Source organism: Tenrec ecaudatus, chromosome 6, assembly GCF_050624435.1.
Source record: "Tenrec ecaudatus isolate mTenEca1 chromosome 6, mTenEca1.hap1, whole genome shotgun sequence".
NCBI classification, from domain to species: Eukaryota; Metazoa; Chordata; class Mammalia; order Afrosoricida; family Tenrecidae; genus Tenrec; species Tenrec ecaudatus.
In genome coordinates, this window is record NC_134535.1 from 21,711,744 (window position 1) to 21,727,793 (window position 16,050).

Here is a 16,050-nt window from a genome sequence, read left to right on the forward strand (position 1 = left end):
TGCTAGTTATGAATCATCATGCAAATATCTGATATGCAGGATGTATTTTCATTGTTACAAATTGAGCATCATTAAAACAGTGATTAATCACAAAAACAACATATAATTATATATTGTAGAATATTTATTTCTGATGACAAATAATGAAATTTTGTCTTGAAGCATGGTATAGCGTGGGTAACAGTCTTCACGCCGGGTACTCATATGTGGGCATATCTGCATGTGGGCGGACCCACCTGGAGATGGACAGAGGAGCGGTGTCTCGGTTCCTAAGACCATCAGAAATACGTGTTTTCCGAAGGTCTTAGGCGACCCTGTGAAGGCGTTGTTCAATCCCCAAAGGAGCTTTGACCCACAGGTCGAGAACTGCTGTGCCTAGGACGTAAGAGGTGCCCTGGTGGTGTAGTGGTTACAAATTGGGTGGCGGCCCACATGGTTGGCGGTTGGAAACCATCAGCAACTCCAGGCTTTCTACTCCTGTAAACAGTTCCAGTCTGGGAAACCCAGAGGAGGTCGATGTGAGTCAGCACTGACTCCAAGACAGTGAGTTTGCTTTCTGTTTGTTTTCTTGGGCTTAAAAGTTGCCGTGCCCTCGTGTGAGAAGCGGCAAGCTGCTACCCCAAGGTATGGAATTGGTCCTCGTTCGACTTTGGTTCAGGGACTCCCATATATTTATTATGACATGTATTACTACTGTAGGTTCTGCCTTGGTGAAGGAGGGGTATTAAAAGTTTTGCCCAATCACCATTGTTTGTGTAAATGATTTCCAGTCACCTAAGAGTTTTATCTGTACAAGTCAACCATTCAAGGATTGCACTCTGAAGCCACCCTATACCTGTACAATTGCCTCTTCTCAACGGTGTTTTAAATTCTATACTGCCGGCTAAATTAATGATACTCTTAGCAGAATTACTTTATGCCCCAGGGGGATGATGAATGATCTTCTCTTATCATACAATGATAATGTTGTCTCTAAAGTGAACCAGATACATGCACATAAAGCATAGACAGATGAATGGATTTGGGGATCACACTTTATTCTAGCCCCAATCTGTGAATAATTCATTCTTATGACATGGCCCTGCTTGGTGCCCACCCTCATGAAGAAATCACAGAAAGATATGAGTGCTATAGCAAAATGTGGGTGAAGAACACAGATGGTGCCCAGCTATCAGAAAGACTAGCATCTGGGGGCTTAAGGCAAGCAGCCATCTAAGTGAGGCGTCACTGAGTCCACACGGAAGAAGCACACCAGCCTGTGTGATCCAAGGATTGTAATAAAACCCAACTCCAAAGGAGGAAAGCGTATCAGAGCTTAAATTGTGAACACCTGGTTTGCAGAAGCGTATGCACGACGGTGGAAACCCCAAATCCATTTAGAGGCTCCCCGTGTGGATCAAGTCTCTGCTGAGTCCCCTGTGACCATACTCAAGGGCTGGGAATAGTCTTTCCATCGTTCAGAGAGCACTGACAAGTTGACAATGGTGGACGTCACTAAACTCAAATGGAATACCCTGTCACTTAATCTCCCTGTGGACCCATTTTACAGTGGTTTCGGTGTTTCGTGTTTTCTGTTTTCTCATTGATTGAGGTTTTTCCCATGTTTTGCCGTGTCGTTGTTGTTGGGAGCTGTGTTTGTTTACCTTTCGTGACCTTGCATGACAGTGCTTTGTTTTGCACGATGGCCTGTGTGTGAAATTCAGGATGGATAGCTCTAGAGACGGTAACTGGATGGGGCCTGGCAGGGGAGGATGGGGAGACACGGAGAGCTACCAACAGGAGGATAAGAAGAAAATGTTCTGAACTTGAGGGCACACATCTTGTTAACATGACTGAACAATGAACTTGTCTATGTGAAGTGTGTGCCACCACTCTTTTTCAAGTGTCCGATTGGACCGACGGCTTCAAGCTGTATCGGACAGTCTTAACACACGGCGTCTGGGAAGGAAATGGCAGGCCTTCTGTTTTTGATTCATCAAAAAGCAGAAATCTAACGGTTGAAAATACTGTAGGCGGCTTCGACGGCAGATTCCAAAAAGGGACGTCCATGCCCTGGTCTCCAGATCTTGTGAATGTGACTCTATTCATTAAGAATACAGGCATGAGATCATCCTGGATTATGTGGGTGAACCTTAAGCCCCATGACAAGGATCCTTATAAGGGGCATGGGTAGAAGGAGGGGCAGGCCACGTGACAAAGGAGGAAGAAGCTGGGGGACAAGCTAACGAACCCCGGGAGCCACCAGAACTGAAGAAGAAAAGGATCTTCCCCCAGAGGGTGGGCGGCCACACCCTTCGGTTTGAACTCCTGGTCTCCAGAACTGAGAGAATCCCTCTGTTGTCGACCACCAATTAGGTAGGGATTGGTTCGGGCAGCCCTAGGAAACTGATACAAATCCGGATTGTCGCTCACATGTAAGCTGCAATATGGACTTGCATGCCACTAGCAAGACCGACCCTTGGGTCTAAGCAGAGGGGGGGCGCACAAAATGAAAGGGCTCAAGGGGTCACCTCAGGGGTCTCATTGCTCTCAGCTCATGTCCGTGGGTCACCACTCACCTCGGAATCATAAGTCGATTTACAGATTACACTATCTGCTTCCAACCAAACTAATCCTCACAAAACGTCCAAGAGGCTTAAAGGGATCCCAGCCAAGAAACCACCGATGAAAGCTGAGAAGTGCACCCAGAATTACTGTCCCTCTCCCTCCGACTAGCTCTTCATCAGGTGCGCACCTGCCACCTGCCAACCAAGCCCAGGGGAGGGCGGCATCGCGCGACCAAGGCAAAGAAGACACCCAGAGGAAGGCAAGAATATGGTGCGGCAGTCACATGATCCACTGTCAACTTGAGGAAGGGGTGGAGTCTAGCCTGTCCATCAGGCCGCAGCTTGATGACCTCACTTCGGAGGTGGGGACGGAGATAAATAGCTCACTGGAGACCGGACACACACTCTCCCCGCGAGACATTCCTGTTGACAAGCTCGTGGAGCTATGCTGATGCTGCCAGAGGCCTGTAGCTGGAGGAGCCACGTGGAGACCCTCGCCAGCGCTGAGATGCTTCCACCGCCACTGGACCCACAAGACTTTCCACCCACTGGCCTGTGGTCTCCCTGCATTCGACATCCTGGCATGTGTTGTGTGAGCCTGAAGAGGAATTTATAGACTGGTATCGGACACATGAGCTAACATCAGACTTATGGACTTGATGTGGACCGGCCTGGGATGTCTTCTTACTATACAATTACTCTTTAGATAAAGCTCTCTTACACACATACGAGTCTCCCTGGATCTGTTTCTCTCGTCATCCCAGACTAACACAAGGGACAACTTCAAGAATGACTGTAACAGACAGCCCTGCAGCAACCGTGTGAACAAGCCACAATGCACGGATGGATACATCGATAAGACAGGGGCGCTGGGGGCGTGTGGAGGCGATCGGGAGGCACACCCACCTCTAGATACCAGATTGGCTGTGGAGCTCTCCACAAACAAATGGGGAGAGGCCGTGTGTACTCTCCGACAGGCCACAGAGCACACAAGGGACACAGTCACGGAAGCTTCTGTGGCATCACCAGCCTCAGCCTTGAACCCGACAGAAGCAGTGGCTCGCTGAATCAAATGGGGAAGAAACACGAGTCCGCAAGCAAGCACAGTGCATTTCAAATGGAGCTGGAGAAGAACAATGACAGGGGTCCCGGAGCTCCGGCCTGTGTCTACCTTGGTGATAGTTTGCACAATGAATGTTATTCCTACTTGTACTTGAACTTCCAGGTCCAAGCCCCAAGTTAAGTAGCTTATTTCTCCAACTTTCTCATTCTCGCTCTTCCAAGTCTCACTCTTAATCAGAAAGGAAAAATGCTGACCACAAGCCCTATTGTAGTTAGGGCCCTCAAGGTGATTCTGACCCCGTGTGGGAGAGGGGAACGCTCAGAAGATTTCCTAGTATTTATAGAAGCAGGTTGCCTGGTCTTCTATCCTGTGGGGTAGCGAGTAGGTTCGAACAACCAACCTCTTGGTTAGCAGCCAAACATGGACCCACTGTGCAAGCAAGGCTCCTTCCTGCAGGTCCAGGAGCTCTGAAACTAGGTGCGGGTTTCACAGGCCAAGAGGAGAAGGCCTTAGCTCGATTTGCCTTTGTGTAGCAGGTAATAGGGGACAACTGGGTTCTCAGGCCGCAGGTAGAGCCTGGGTCTTGCAGGAGGGAGGCAGGAGGGCCTTTTATCCAGCACTTTAAGTAAGGCAATGGAGTATGCGGTGGTTTACCAGAAAGACTTTAACAATTCACACAGGTGACCTCAGGTGGCACCAACAATAAGGCACAATACTCCTCAGTGTGCCTTTAAGAAAGCAAACGGCTGCCAATTAGATAGGAGGGCAATGCCATCCTTTGCCAGACCACCAGAACTGTGGCATGTGGGGAAGTCGCTCTTAAACTGATAACAACACAGTCCTTCGCGGACTTCAGAGGGGGCAGGTCTCCCCCTCCCCAATCATCAATCCCACGTACCCAGTCGATTCTTCGGGAGTGCCTACCATGAACCTACTGACAACAAGGGCCCAGCAACATTTCCTTCTCACAGACACAGGCCACCACAACCGGCAGCCCCTAATAACAAGAAGCCAGGTGGTGTTCATGGAGGTTTTAGTTGTGAACACCACAAACTGCACCCTGTACGTGTGGGTTAAGAATTTCCCAAAGCAGGCCCAGTTCAAACGTCTTCAACACTCTTTTTTTTTCTGATGTGCACATCATTGTTCTCTGGGGGGTGTTGGGGGCTGTGGGGCCAACTTGATGGGGGCAGGTTGAAACACCTTTCTTCAAAGACCCCTAGTGCTTTAAGCCCCAACCTGCTGGTGGGCAGCCAAGCCCTGAACCATGACACCCCCTGGGATGGGAGGAAGGGTAGTAGGGTTTCTGAGACCATCGCCTGGCAAAGAGCACTGTGGACAGCCGACTGATTCTCATCCAGGCTCCATCATTTCCACCCTTGATGTCACCCCCAGCCCCCAATCCCTTCTCCCCCCTCCCTCCCTCCCCCTCCTCTGTCCACCTGACCTCTTTGCTGCTGCTCTGTGAACACACCAAGCCTGCTCGCACCTGAGAAACCTGCCTGGCCACGCTTCTCTGTCTGGAACATTCTCCCTCGGATGGACGGACCTAGGACGGGCTCCTTCACATTCCGACTCCGTGTCCCATACAATGAAACCCTGGGTCGGTCTGGACCAGCCTCACAAGCACTGCTCCGTGTGCCCATTGCTGCAGCCACTGTGTGTAGGTTGACTGTGTTGAGGGCCGTCCTCTTTCTCGCTGGCCCTCAACTTCACCGAGAATGAGGTCCTTTTCCAGGACCGGTGTCCAGAGTACATGAGCCATGCCTGGCCCTCCTGGGTTCCAACGAGCATCCTGGCTGTGCTTCTTCGTTTGTGAGGCAGGCCTGCCCAAATGAGAGCCCTGCCGCGAGACTCCCACATCCTGCGTCCCTACTCTCCTCTGCTCTCAACCCCAGCCGACATGCTATGTCTTTTACATCTGCATTTGCTGGAAGTCTGTCTGCCTCACGAGAACGTAAGGTCCACGAGGACAGACGTATCTGCGGTGCATCCTCAGTGCTGAGAACAATATGTGGCCTAAAGTAGATAGTTGACAAATAACTTACTAGATTAGTCAGGAGAGAGAGTAGGAAGAAAAGGAGTGGGGTGGGGGGGTTGATTCTGATCAATAACATTGATCTGAGATGTTCCTTTGAGGACTAAGACATGCCTGACCATGATATTTTCCATCGCCTCACACGCATGGGAAAGTTGGACATTGAAGACCGAAGAAGTGATGCATGTGAATTGTGGAGCTGGAGAAGACTATAAATAATAATGTATAAATTATAAATTCGTGAGAGACGGGGAGCGGGGAAAGAGGGGATAAAATGAGGAGCTGATACCAAGGGCTCAAGTAGAAAGAAAATGTTTTGAGAATGATGATGGCAACAAAGGTGCAAATGTGCTTGACACCATGGATAGATGGATGGATGGATTGTGATAAGAGCTGTACGAGCCCCCAGGAAAATGCTTTTTTTTTTTTTTAAGTGGTAATCTTGGAAACCCACAAGGGTTGTCCTACCCTGGCCTGGGGGTCATGAGTGGACATGGGCTGGATGCCAGTGAGGTGGCTTTTTCTAAGAGCTATCGAATTACAAATTCTAGAAACTTTTCATTGGCCCATGAGAATGTCCAAGGATATCAAAAGAAGAACTGTCTCCTCCTTCGTTGGTTATAAAGATTTTTTTTAACTGCTCCTTAGGGGTTCTGAGACCGTACTCTTTATGGACCCAGACAGCCTCTTCTTGCTCCGGAGGAGTGGCTGGTAGGTTTGAAATGCTGACCTTCCAGTTAGAAAAATGCAAGAGATAAGAACATGAGCAAGCAAAATGACTGCTGGAATTTGCTCCTGGGCGACGAGGAAGCTTGTAGGCAGCGGCTCTCCTCCAAGCCTTTCCCACCCACCTCCTGATGAAGACGCCGTCGGTCCATCCGGTTCCGAAGGAAGAGGGCGGTGCCTGTGCTTGTCCGCCTTGCCTTTCCTGTTTTCAAACGGTGGCCGCTGATAAAGGAAAAGGAGCCCTGGTGACGGAGTGCTAAAGCATTAGACTTCCATCTGCAAGGTCTGCAGTTCGAACCCACCAGCCGCCCCGAGGGAGCAAAGACAAACTCACTGCCATGGAGTCGATGCTGACTCAAAGCAACCCCGGTGCGCTTCCCAGAGGTCACTGTTTATGGGGGTGGCTCTCCTCTGCCCTATGGGGTCGCTGTGCGTCAGTCTTAGCGCAATGGCAGGGAGTGTGTTTGCTGCCGATAAAGGTCATCAGAAACAAAATCATTTTTCAATGGGAGAAATGCAAAACGCAGGATGCCTTTTCCATCGCAGAAGCCCCACCATCATTTGGTGTTTTTTAACTGGACAGGGGTGGGGGGAGATGATCGCCTCTCTTTTATTTCCAAATGCAATCTGGCGAGGACCCTGGAAGAGCAACCCCGGGGCTGTTGAAGAAAATTGCTCGTCTTCTGTCACAATGCGGCCATGAACATGGACACGCAGATATATACACCACGCAGGAATCCCCCCCACACATCCATCAGGTACTCCCGCCTCGTGCCCTGTCAGGGTTCAGAATCGACACCTGTCCACAGGTAGCTCAAGGACAGCCCGAGGAACTGGCATGACCCCAAACTCACTTTCACTTCCTATATGAGGACTCTCATTTTAAAGAGTTTGGGTGTGTGTGTAGGGCGGGGGGGGGGGGGAAGCGGTGGGGGGGGAAGCAAAACCGAACTTCTACCCTGAAAAGGAAGTAGAAGCAGCGGGAGAGATGCAGGTCTGCAGCCGCCAAAGGCAGCCCAGTGGCTGCTCACTGGAAGCCCGGTGGTGTGACCCACGGATGGATTCTTCCAGAGTAGAAAACCTGCTCCCGTAACCATGACAGCCTAGAGAACCCTTCCCTTGGGGGCAGTTCTAGTCTGCTCTCTGGGGCCACCATGAGTAGGGAACTCTAACCTCCAGTCGTTCCCACACATGGCCACCCTCTAGGACAGGGCCGAACGGCCCATCTGTGGGGTTCCCAGGCTGGGACTCTCTCTCTTTTTTTTTTTTAATCATTTTATGGGGGCTCGTACAACTCTTATCACAATCCACACATACATCCATTGTGTCAGGCACATGTGTACATTTGTTGCCATCATCATTCTCAAAACATTTCCTTTCTACTTGAGCCCTTGGTATCAGCTCCAGTTTCCCCCCTCCCTCCCCCATTCTCCCTCGCTCACGAACCCTTGATCATTTATAAACTATTATTATTTTGTCATGTCTTACACTGTCCGATGTCTCCCTTCACCCACTTTTCTGTTGTCTGTCCCCAGACGGGAACTCTTTACAGGAGTAGAAAACCTCGTCTTTAGAACAACACTATAAATGCAAAGGGTGATGCAAAAGCTTTCTGTCCGCAGAACTTCCTGAGGGGCTGTCGGTCATCAGGATGCTGTGTGAGGGGGCTTCAGAATGTCCATGGGCAATGGAAAGAAAAGATCATGGAAGTTTCCTATGGACTTTCTGAAACCCCCTTTCCTAGCTTAAAACACAGATTCTCAAGCAGTTATAAAACGCATGGTGTGCCCTCACGATTCTTTCCCTAACATGCCCGTGGTGGTTGTGAGATTCCATGGAGTTCGTGACTCCCGGTAACATCTGTACAGCACACCGCTGCCCAGCCCTGGCCCTCCGCATAGTCCTTGCTCTCTCGGAGCTCCCTGTTGCAGCCGAACGTGTCGAACGTCTTCAATCGCGTCGAACATCTTCCTCTCTTTCACTGCCCTTCTCCCAAGCATGATGCCTTTCTGCAAGGACTGAGCCCTCCTGACAACATGGCTAAAGAGCTGTGAGATGGAGGGTGTCCCTGGGTGATAACCCGTTAACACAATGAGCTGCTAATGGAAAGGCTGGTGGCGCAAGTTGCTCCAGAAGACAAGTCTGATCATGACAACTGAAAATCCAGCATGGAAGAGAGTAGAGTCCTAAGTCAAAATAGATTCAACTGCAACATTGGGCGGGGGGGGAAGGACCGACTGCCTCCGGGTGGAATTGTGGACGATGTTTTGCTTCTGAACGTTCTAAATTTTCTACAAGGAGCACACAGTATGTTTCTATTCACAGTAAGATGATAATACAACATGCCTTGGATATTCAACCTAATCAAATAAGACTACAAAGCGGTAACCCAAGAGGTCTCTGCATTAAGGGTATAATCTTTCAATCTAGTCAACCAAGGCAAAGAAATGCCAGGTAGCAGTGGAGCTGAACATAATGCAAAAGGGCGAGAAGGTTCTCTCCTCCACCGGGCTTCTTTTATGAATAGAAGCTTTCAAACAAAAACCACAATCCTGGGAGTGACACAAAGGGAGGGTTCAGAGGGGTTGTCTTCACACCTGGGCACAAAGGCTGCCTGGGGGCCTCTTTAGCACAGCTCCATCAAAGCCCAACCATGGAGGCATGTGAGCCAACTTCATTCAGGATGCACTTCCAGGAGATGGATTGTCGCTGATGAACTCAGCCGTGTGCAGAAACCAGACCCCCGGTTCCATTCTGACTTCAGGAGAACAGCCTAACCCAGCACCCAGGGCACTGAGTCCTCCACCTGACATTTCAGGGGACAGCAAGTCTAGGTCGCCGTCACTTCTGTCTGGCCCAGGCAGGCGGGGAAGTGTTCCTACAGAGACACACTCTTTTAACATGAATTCTTGGCAGGGTGTGAAGCGGTCTTCCTCAAAACTGGAGAAGTTGGTCTTCTAGAATCTAGCCACTTTGTCACCCAACCAATGTTTTCCTGAGCACCTACTTACAGGTGGGTGCTCACAGGGTGGTACACAGGCAACAAGCCACAAGGCTGACAGTCTGAACCCCCCTGAGGCACCTCGGGCAAAAGGCCTGGCAATCTACTTCCAAAAGACTACCCATGGAAACCCGGAGGGAGCAGAGTTCTGCTCTGAAGCTCATGGGATTGCCGGGGGTTGGAATCAACTCCACTCCCCGGGAACTGGTTTGGTCCCTGCCCTTAAACAAAGAAAATTTCTTAAGGAAGATGATTAACTCAGAATGTCAAAGACACACTTACAAAGACAAAGCCCACTTCTGACAAACCCAGCACCTATGGAAGATCAATTCCTGAAACTTATGAATTAGAAAGCCCAAAAGACAATGGACCCCAGATTAGAATCAAAGGGAGAGACAGCCAGCCCCCTGCCAGCTGTCCCATTTTATTCTTCCTCTCCCTCCTCACACCACTCCCCACCACTGGGACCGGGAATCATCTCTCTTGAAGGGCTCTTTTTCGACTTCAGACATAGATAAGTGGAACGCCTGCCTCAGGGCTACCAATTTTCAGCAACAGCATCTGAGCCAGGCTCCGGCCCCATCTGCGTCTCCCAGGAGGACCGAAAACTGAAACTGCAGAGCCAGGCTAAAACACCAGCTGCTGGGAGAGCCTTCCGTGAAGCAAAGGTTGTGGAATTTTTCAAGGAAGTTCAAAGCAAGTGAAAAGGATCTCACCTCTATCAGTGGTGCATATGAATGAAGGAAAAAAACCAAAAACAAATAGTTCCATATGAACTCGGCATAATTTCTATGTCCCAGGTAATCTCAGACCGATGCGATGGAAAGGTCACAAAGCAATATGGGATTTGCAGGGAGTAAGGAAGACCTTTCGATGGAAGTAAAGAGTCTTGGTGGTACCGTGGCTGAAGCCACAGCTGATAAGTAAGGTTTGCGGTTCGAAACCACCAGCCAGCAGCTGCGAGGTAAAGAGAGATGGCCGTCTGTTTCCCTAAAGCTGAGACTTGGAAACCCAGTTCTCCTCTGTCCTATAAGGTCAGGAGGTACTGGAATGGGTTCGCCAAGGCTGGGTCCAATGAGACTCTGCAGTTAACACATCCAATTAGGGAAGCATTGAAAGGAACACTTGCTGTGGGCCGGGGAAAAATATCTATCAGAAGAGCATACGCAGGGTCGTGAATAATAAACAAATGCCATTTCCTGGGAGGAAAGCAGGCTTGTAAATGCAGAGGGTCCCAAGGGCGAGCGAAGGCTGAAAGCTGGCCCAGGACAGAGAAGTCCTCCCGGGTGACCTTAGAAAATGCAGTGCAACACCATCCGAGTGCCCAAGCCTGGACCCAAGTGAGCAAAAGGCTCTCTCGAGTCAGTGTGGCGTTCTAGTCATGCGAGGAAATTTTAGCCAAGGGCCAGTTACAAGTTCAAAGTTTTCTTCCCAGCAGTTTGGCTGCGAAGCTACAAGTAGTTCAACCTTCTCTCCAGAATAGCAAGCGCCCCAACCCAAACCCAACCCACTGCCTGTTGTTGATTCCGACTCGGCTCAGGCTCCCTTTCAGAAAGCCTTTCTTTGCTGGACAACTGACAGACACCAAGATGTTCAAGTGTCACCCTGCTGGACGGAGCCGGATACTCAGTGCGGTTCCACAGAAATGCCTCCTTGCTGGCCTGGGCGGTCCCGGTAAAACTTTCAGAGGCCTAAGCACATCACTCAAGAGAAAGGATTTGTATGCCCACAAAGAGTCACAGTCTCTGAAACCCACAGGGGGCCAGTTTCCACCCTGTCCTGTGGGGTCACTGTGAGTCAGAATGGACTCGATGGTGGTGTGTAAAACAGACCCCTTTGTTCAAGCTGTTTGAGTACAATGTATCTGCCCACCACCCACTGCCCAGCCCTGGAAATGGGGGTGGGTGGGGGGGGAGCAGGGGGTTGGGTAAAGGGAGGGCAGTCTACCCTGTTCTCCAGCGGGGCCCCAGGAGCGTGGCACCCTGAGAGTCCCCCGCCCCCATCTGCCTGATCCTGCCAGCTGCAACCACTGCCTGACTGAGAGGACCATTTTTAAATTCCCTTGGAAGTTTCACAAGCACCGGTTTGGGTGAGGAGACTTACACCCCTGCAGTTTGCTGCCATTAAACTAAAAATACTTGCTGCAAACAAAAGCCACCTTTTACAGGCCTGGCTCCGGTGTCCTGAGGTTATATGTGGTGTGGCACACCAGATCCTAGGCAGCCTGGCTGCCTGGACAACTGTTGCAGAAGAAGCCGCTCGGAGGGGCCATGCCTGTCACGCATGGCGCTGTCAAGGAACCTCGCAGTCGCCAGGCCTTTGATGGAGAGAACAGCTTTAGTCCTCTGCCATCGACCCCAACACAGCCTTGATGAATTCGGGCCTGCAGCTGCTCAAGCTAGGCACATACCGAAGAGGGAAAACATGAAAAGCCCCAAGCCCCATTATTCCCTTGGAGGGAAACGTGTTTCTAGCTCCCTCCTCCTTGCAATTAGGAAAGCAAATTATTGCTGGGAGTGCACTGAGAAAGGCAACTGGAAAACCCAGAAATGGGATTTCCGGGCCACGGTGGCCTAGTGAGAGGCTGCTGCCAGGATGGGGGGGGGGGTCAGTCTGGGAGACTCCCATGATCTAAGAAGCCACCTCTCCGGGGTCTACCTGTTGGGCTTCCAAGTTAGGCTGCAAAGCCCTAGCAGATGCGCTCGCGGTCTCCCCTCCCGCCCCAGGTCCCAAACTTAACTTCCAGACCCTGGGAAGGGGGGGAATCCTAGTCTGTCCCTCAACCCGAATTTCTGATTGGGAACTTGCCTACGCCAAGAGGGAATGCGGAGAAGGGCCTCGGACAGGCTGGGGAAAGGGCGGGAGGGGTCTGCGGGGGGGGGGTGTCTGGCTGCTCCTGAACCCAGAAGTGGGGGGGTTTGCAACCTGACGGCCAGGCCAGACCCAGCCAAAGTTATTTCCAAAATTGCAGGGGCCTGGGCTGGACCCCCCCCCCCAACTCCGAGTCCCCTAGCGCAGGGCCCCCGGGGAGATGGGAGGGTGTGGTGGCGCAGGCCCCATGGGCCCCATCCCCAAGGTCACCACGAGGCTGGACCCCGGAGGCAAACACTGCCTGCTGGCTCCTTCCCCACGCTGGTGGAAGAGCGGCGCGCGGCACCCAAGCCCACCCCACACCTGCTCTGCGCTGCGCCGAGCCCCGGACACGTGGGAGTCGAGCTCTCGGGTCCCCGGCCCGCTGCGGGGACTCGCCACATCGCAGGGGCGTGCACCGTTGGTGCCCGGTCCCCAACCAGGAAGAGGCAGCGTGCCCGGGCGGAGAGCAGCCGGCGCCCGGCGCCTCTTTCATCCCCAGACGGTGGCAGGGGCAGAGAGGGGAGTTTCCATTTCTTCAAACCAACCCCGCAACCCCGGCGGCTTCTCGGAACCTCTACCTTTCCCTGCTACCTCGCAGACAGACAGACGAAGAGACACAAAGGAGAGGGAAAGGAGAGAGAGAGAAAAATGCCGCCCCTCCTGGTCTCATCCTCCAGCCCAGGACCAGGAGGAAGAGGGAACACAAGAATTCTCCCTTCTCCCCCGCGCCCGGCGCGGTGACCCGGGCAGCCAGGGGCGGCCGCGAGCCCCGAGGTGGCCGGCGGCGAAGAGGTGAGGCTGGAAAAGGCAGAAGCCCGGCGGAGCTTCGGAGCGAGAGCGAGAGAGAGAAGAAAATACGTATCCAACAAAACCACGCTAACGCGCCCCCTACCTGGGTGCAACATACTTTGGAAATAGAAGATGACCAGGATAAAGGATCCCAAGCAAGTGGCCAGCACCATCCGGCAAATTCTGTTCATCCTCATCACTTCCAGCAGCGCCGGCTTCATGGCTTTGTCCTGGATGCCGGCACCGGGCGTCCGGGAGGCGCTCCCGGGGCGCTGGAGCGGGGTCCCCGCCGCACTGACCCGAGGCGCGGCGGCGCGGGCGCGGGCTGGGCAGGGCTCCGGCGGGGAGATCGGGCTGGCTCCGCGGCCGCTCTCGGAGCCCCCAGCCCCGGGCAGGGGTGCGCAAGGCGCCGGAGTTGCTCTGGAAGTGCAGAGATGCGAGGACCCGCCGGCGGCGCGTTCCTGCTCCTCCTCCGCCGCCTCCTCGGCTCCCGCCGGCGGCCGCCGCTGCCTCCTCGCGGTCGGAGAGGCTGGGGTGCGCGCGGTGACGGTGCTGCCGCTGCGCTGGCCGCTGTGGCTGCCGGACGGGCCCCCTGCCTCCTCTCCAAGGGCTACTTCATTGCGCTCCAATGATCTATCTATTCCGGGGCTGGGTTTTACCCAAGGCGGCTCGCTGCCCCCGGCGAGGGGAGGGCGCCTGCGGAGGAGGGCGGGGCCCGCGCGCCGGGGCGGAGCGTCCCCCCCTCCCGCCCCTGCCCGGGACGTGGTCGCGTCCAGCTGTTTCCCGCGGAGCGCCGAGCGCGCGCCGCGCTCCCGCAGGGTCCCAAAAGCCCTCAGTCCCCGGCCGGGCTCGGCCGCCGGCGGGAGGTGGTGTCAGCGTTTCCATGACAAACCCCGGGGGAAAAAAATACGAACCCGATCGCCTCCACGCTGCCGCTCCGTGCCGCCGGCCTCTGCGCAGGGAGAGTCAGGGAGCGGTTCGGGCATCGAGCGGGCCGCCGGTGGGGAGGGGGCGGGGGTCGATTTTAAACCCTTGGGTGGGGCAGCGGGCGAGTGGTCCTAAGCGCGCCCCCCACCCACCGCAGCCTCCGCCCCGGCCCTAGTTGGTACGTGAGATGCCCTTTCCCGGATGCTCGGAACTTAGCGGTTTCGTTTTCTCGCGAACGACAGCCCAGCTGGAGTGTGGTTTGGGGAAGGGGGCTGGAGAGGGCTGATTTACATAAAGTCAAGGTTAGGGAAACGACGTGTCCCCAGGGATCGGGCTTTCCCAGGGACTTCTGCAGACAGTGTCTTGGGCACCCCCATCCACTTCGATAAAGAAAGGGGGGGGCGGATTTTAAAACTCCAGCTCCCCTATAGAGCTGCTTCCAAATTCTCCCAAGTGCTCGGGAGGCACAGCAGGGTGGGTGCGGGAGGGTTCCCGCACCAAGTCAGCGTCATTCCCCTCCAACCAACTACAGGAAAACGGAGCGGGCCTGAGGCTTGGCAGGTAAAGTTAAGATGGCGATGTTTTCCTGCACTGTGTAACTAACGTGAGTGCCCGTTTCCAAGTCTGTGCATTACGGTGTGTAGCGGTTAATAAAGTGCACGCAGGCTTACAGTGGGGCGCTCCCAGGCTCGCCTACCCTGTATTAACTGGAGAAACTAGGTCAATACACTCCACTTACCCACCACCTAGAATGGAAGAGCTTGTTCTCCTGTGGGCTGTGGTTTCTGCAATGCAAAGGGAAGGGCGCTGTTGGAGCCTCAAGTCCTCCTAGCAAGGCTACACGAGGTGTTTTTTTAAGTTACAGAAGTGATTGAAGTCCAACAAGGATTATGCCTTTCTTTCATATCAATAGAAAGTATTATTCATAAGACTTTTGTGCCTTATCATCAAATGATGGATCCCTAGCGATCCAAGCTCTTGAAGGCTAACCCAAGTGTTGGCGATTTGAACCCAGACTTGGTGGTCTCCAATAAAGATTATACTAAAAAAGAAAGCAAACAAACAAACCAAAAAACTTCCATCAAGTTGACTCTAGCTCATAGTAAGATTTCCAAGGCTGTAAATCTTTACTGGAAGCAGACATCTTTCTCCCACAAAGCAGCTGGTGGATTTGAACCAATAACATTGCAGTTAGCAGTCTCGCACTTACCTGTCCAAGCAGTCTCAAAAACCCTGTGGGACAGTTCTCTGTCACATGGGGTGTCTGTGAGTTTGAAAGGACTTATTGGCACCTAACAAAAACATCCCATTATTACTACTGTTAACACAATAGTGAAGTAATGAGTCTTTCAATACCTCTCACAAAGTAGTCGTTTGATCAATACTAAATCTGAATGTAGCAGGCCCTGTCTTTGCTCCCTCTTCGAGGCTGAGACAGAACCAGCAGTCAGACTCATGCAGCAAAAGCCACCTCCACCACCTCCCCGCTCTCCCCACCCCCATGTTTCCCTCCAGCAGTGGCACGTAGGGAAGTATCACAGTCAGCAGCCTAGGCTTTGATTACAGAAGACAATCAATTACAGCGCGATATTTATGTAGCCGATTTGTACGGCATTCATTGCACTCATTGTGGACGAGCTGTTTGTTACAAACAGCCCAGCTGAACGCGTTCCAATACAAAGTCATTTTCCAGTGATTTCCATTCCCTGCCCCCCAACACCACCACCACAGGACATAAGGGATGAGAGCTGAACCGTCCACGGCAGAGGAGTCCTTGCAAGGAGATCAGATGAGCATTTGCTGTAATTCTTTGTCTAAAATGTCAGGCACTCATGTAATGGCTGCTTCTACAGAGCAAAAACTGTAGGAATGAGGAAGGGGATTTAGTTCACCCAACAGGCCCCTTGCTTCCCGGGGCACAAACCAAAGAGCTAAACCTGCAAAAAGCACACTGGGAAGTTACAGAAGGAGCACTGGTGGCGTCCTGGGTTACACATTGGGCTGCTAGCCCCAGGTCAGCAGTTCGAAACCACCAGCTGCTCCTTGGGAGAAAAATGAGGCTTTCTACCCCCGTAAAAAGTTGCTGCCTTGGAAACCCACAGGAGCA

The 16,050-nt window shown here is 52.7% G+C and overlaps 1 protein-coding gene across 2 annotated transcripts in view; it reads right to left on the reverse strand.

Moving 5' to 3' along the window:
* The window catches only part of CHST11 (carbohydrate sulfotransferase 11), a 258,899-nt gene extending 245,192 nt beyond the window's left edge, over positions 1-13,707 (reverse strand). The window contains exon 1 of one of the 2 annotated variants that reach the window (XM_075552706.1): positions 13,135-13,707. In XM_075552706.1, the coding sequence (XP_075408821.1) occupies positions 13,135-13,237 (103 nt within the window). In that variant the 5' untranslated portion in view covers positions 13,238-13,707. Of the gene's footprint in view, positions 1-13,119 lie in introns of both variants that reach the window. The other variant, XM_075552705.1, reaches the window with a different exon arrangement.
* Between the last annotated feature and the right edge of the window lie 2,343 nt (positions 13,708-16,050).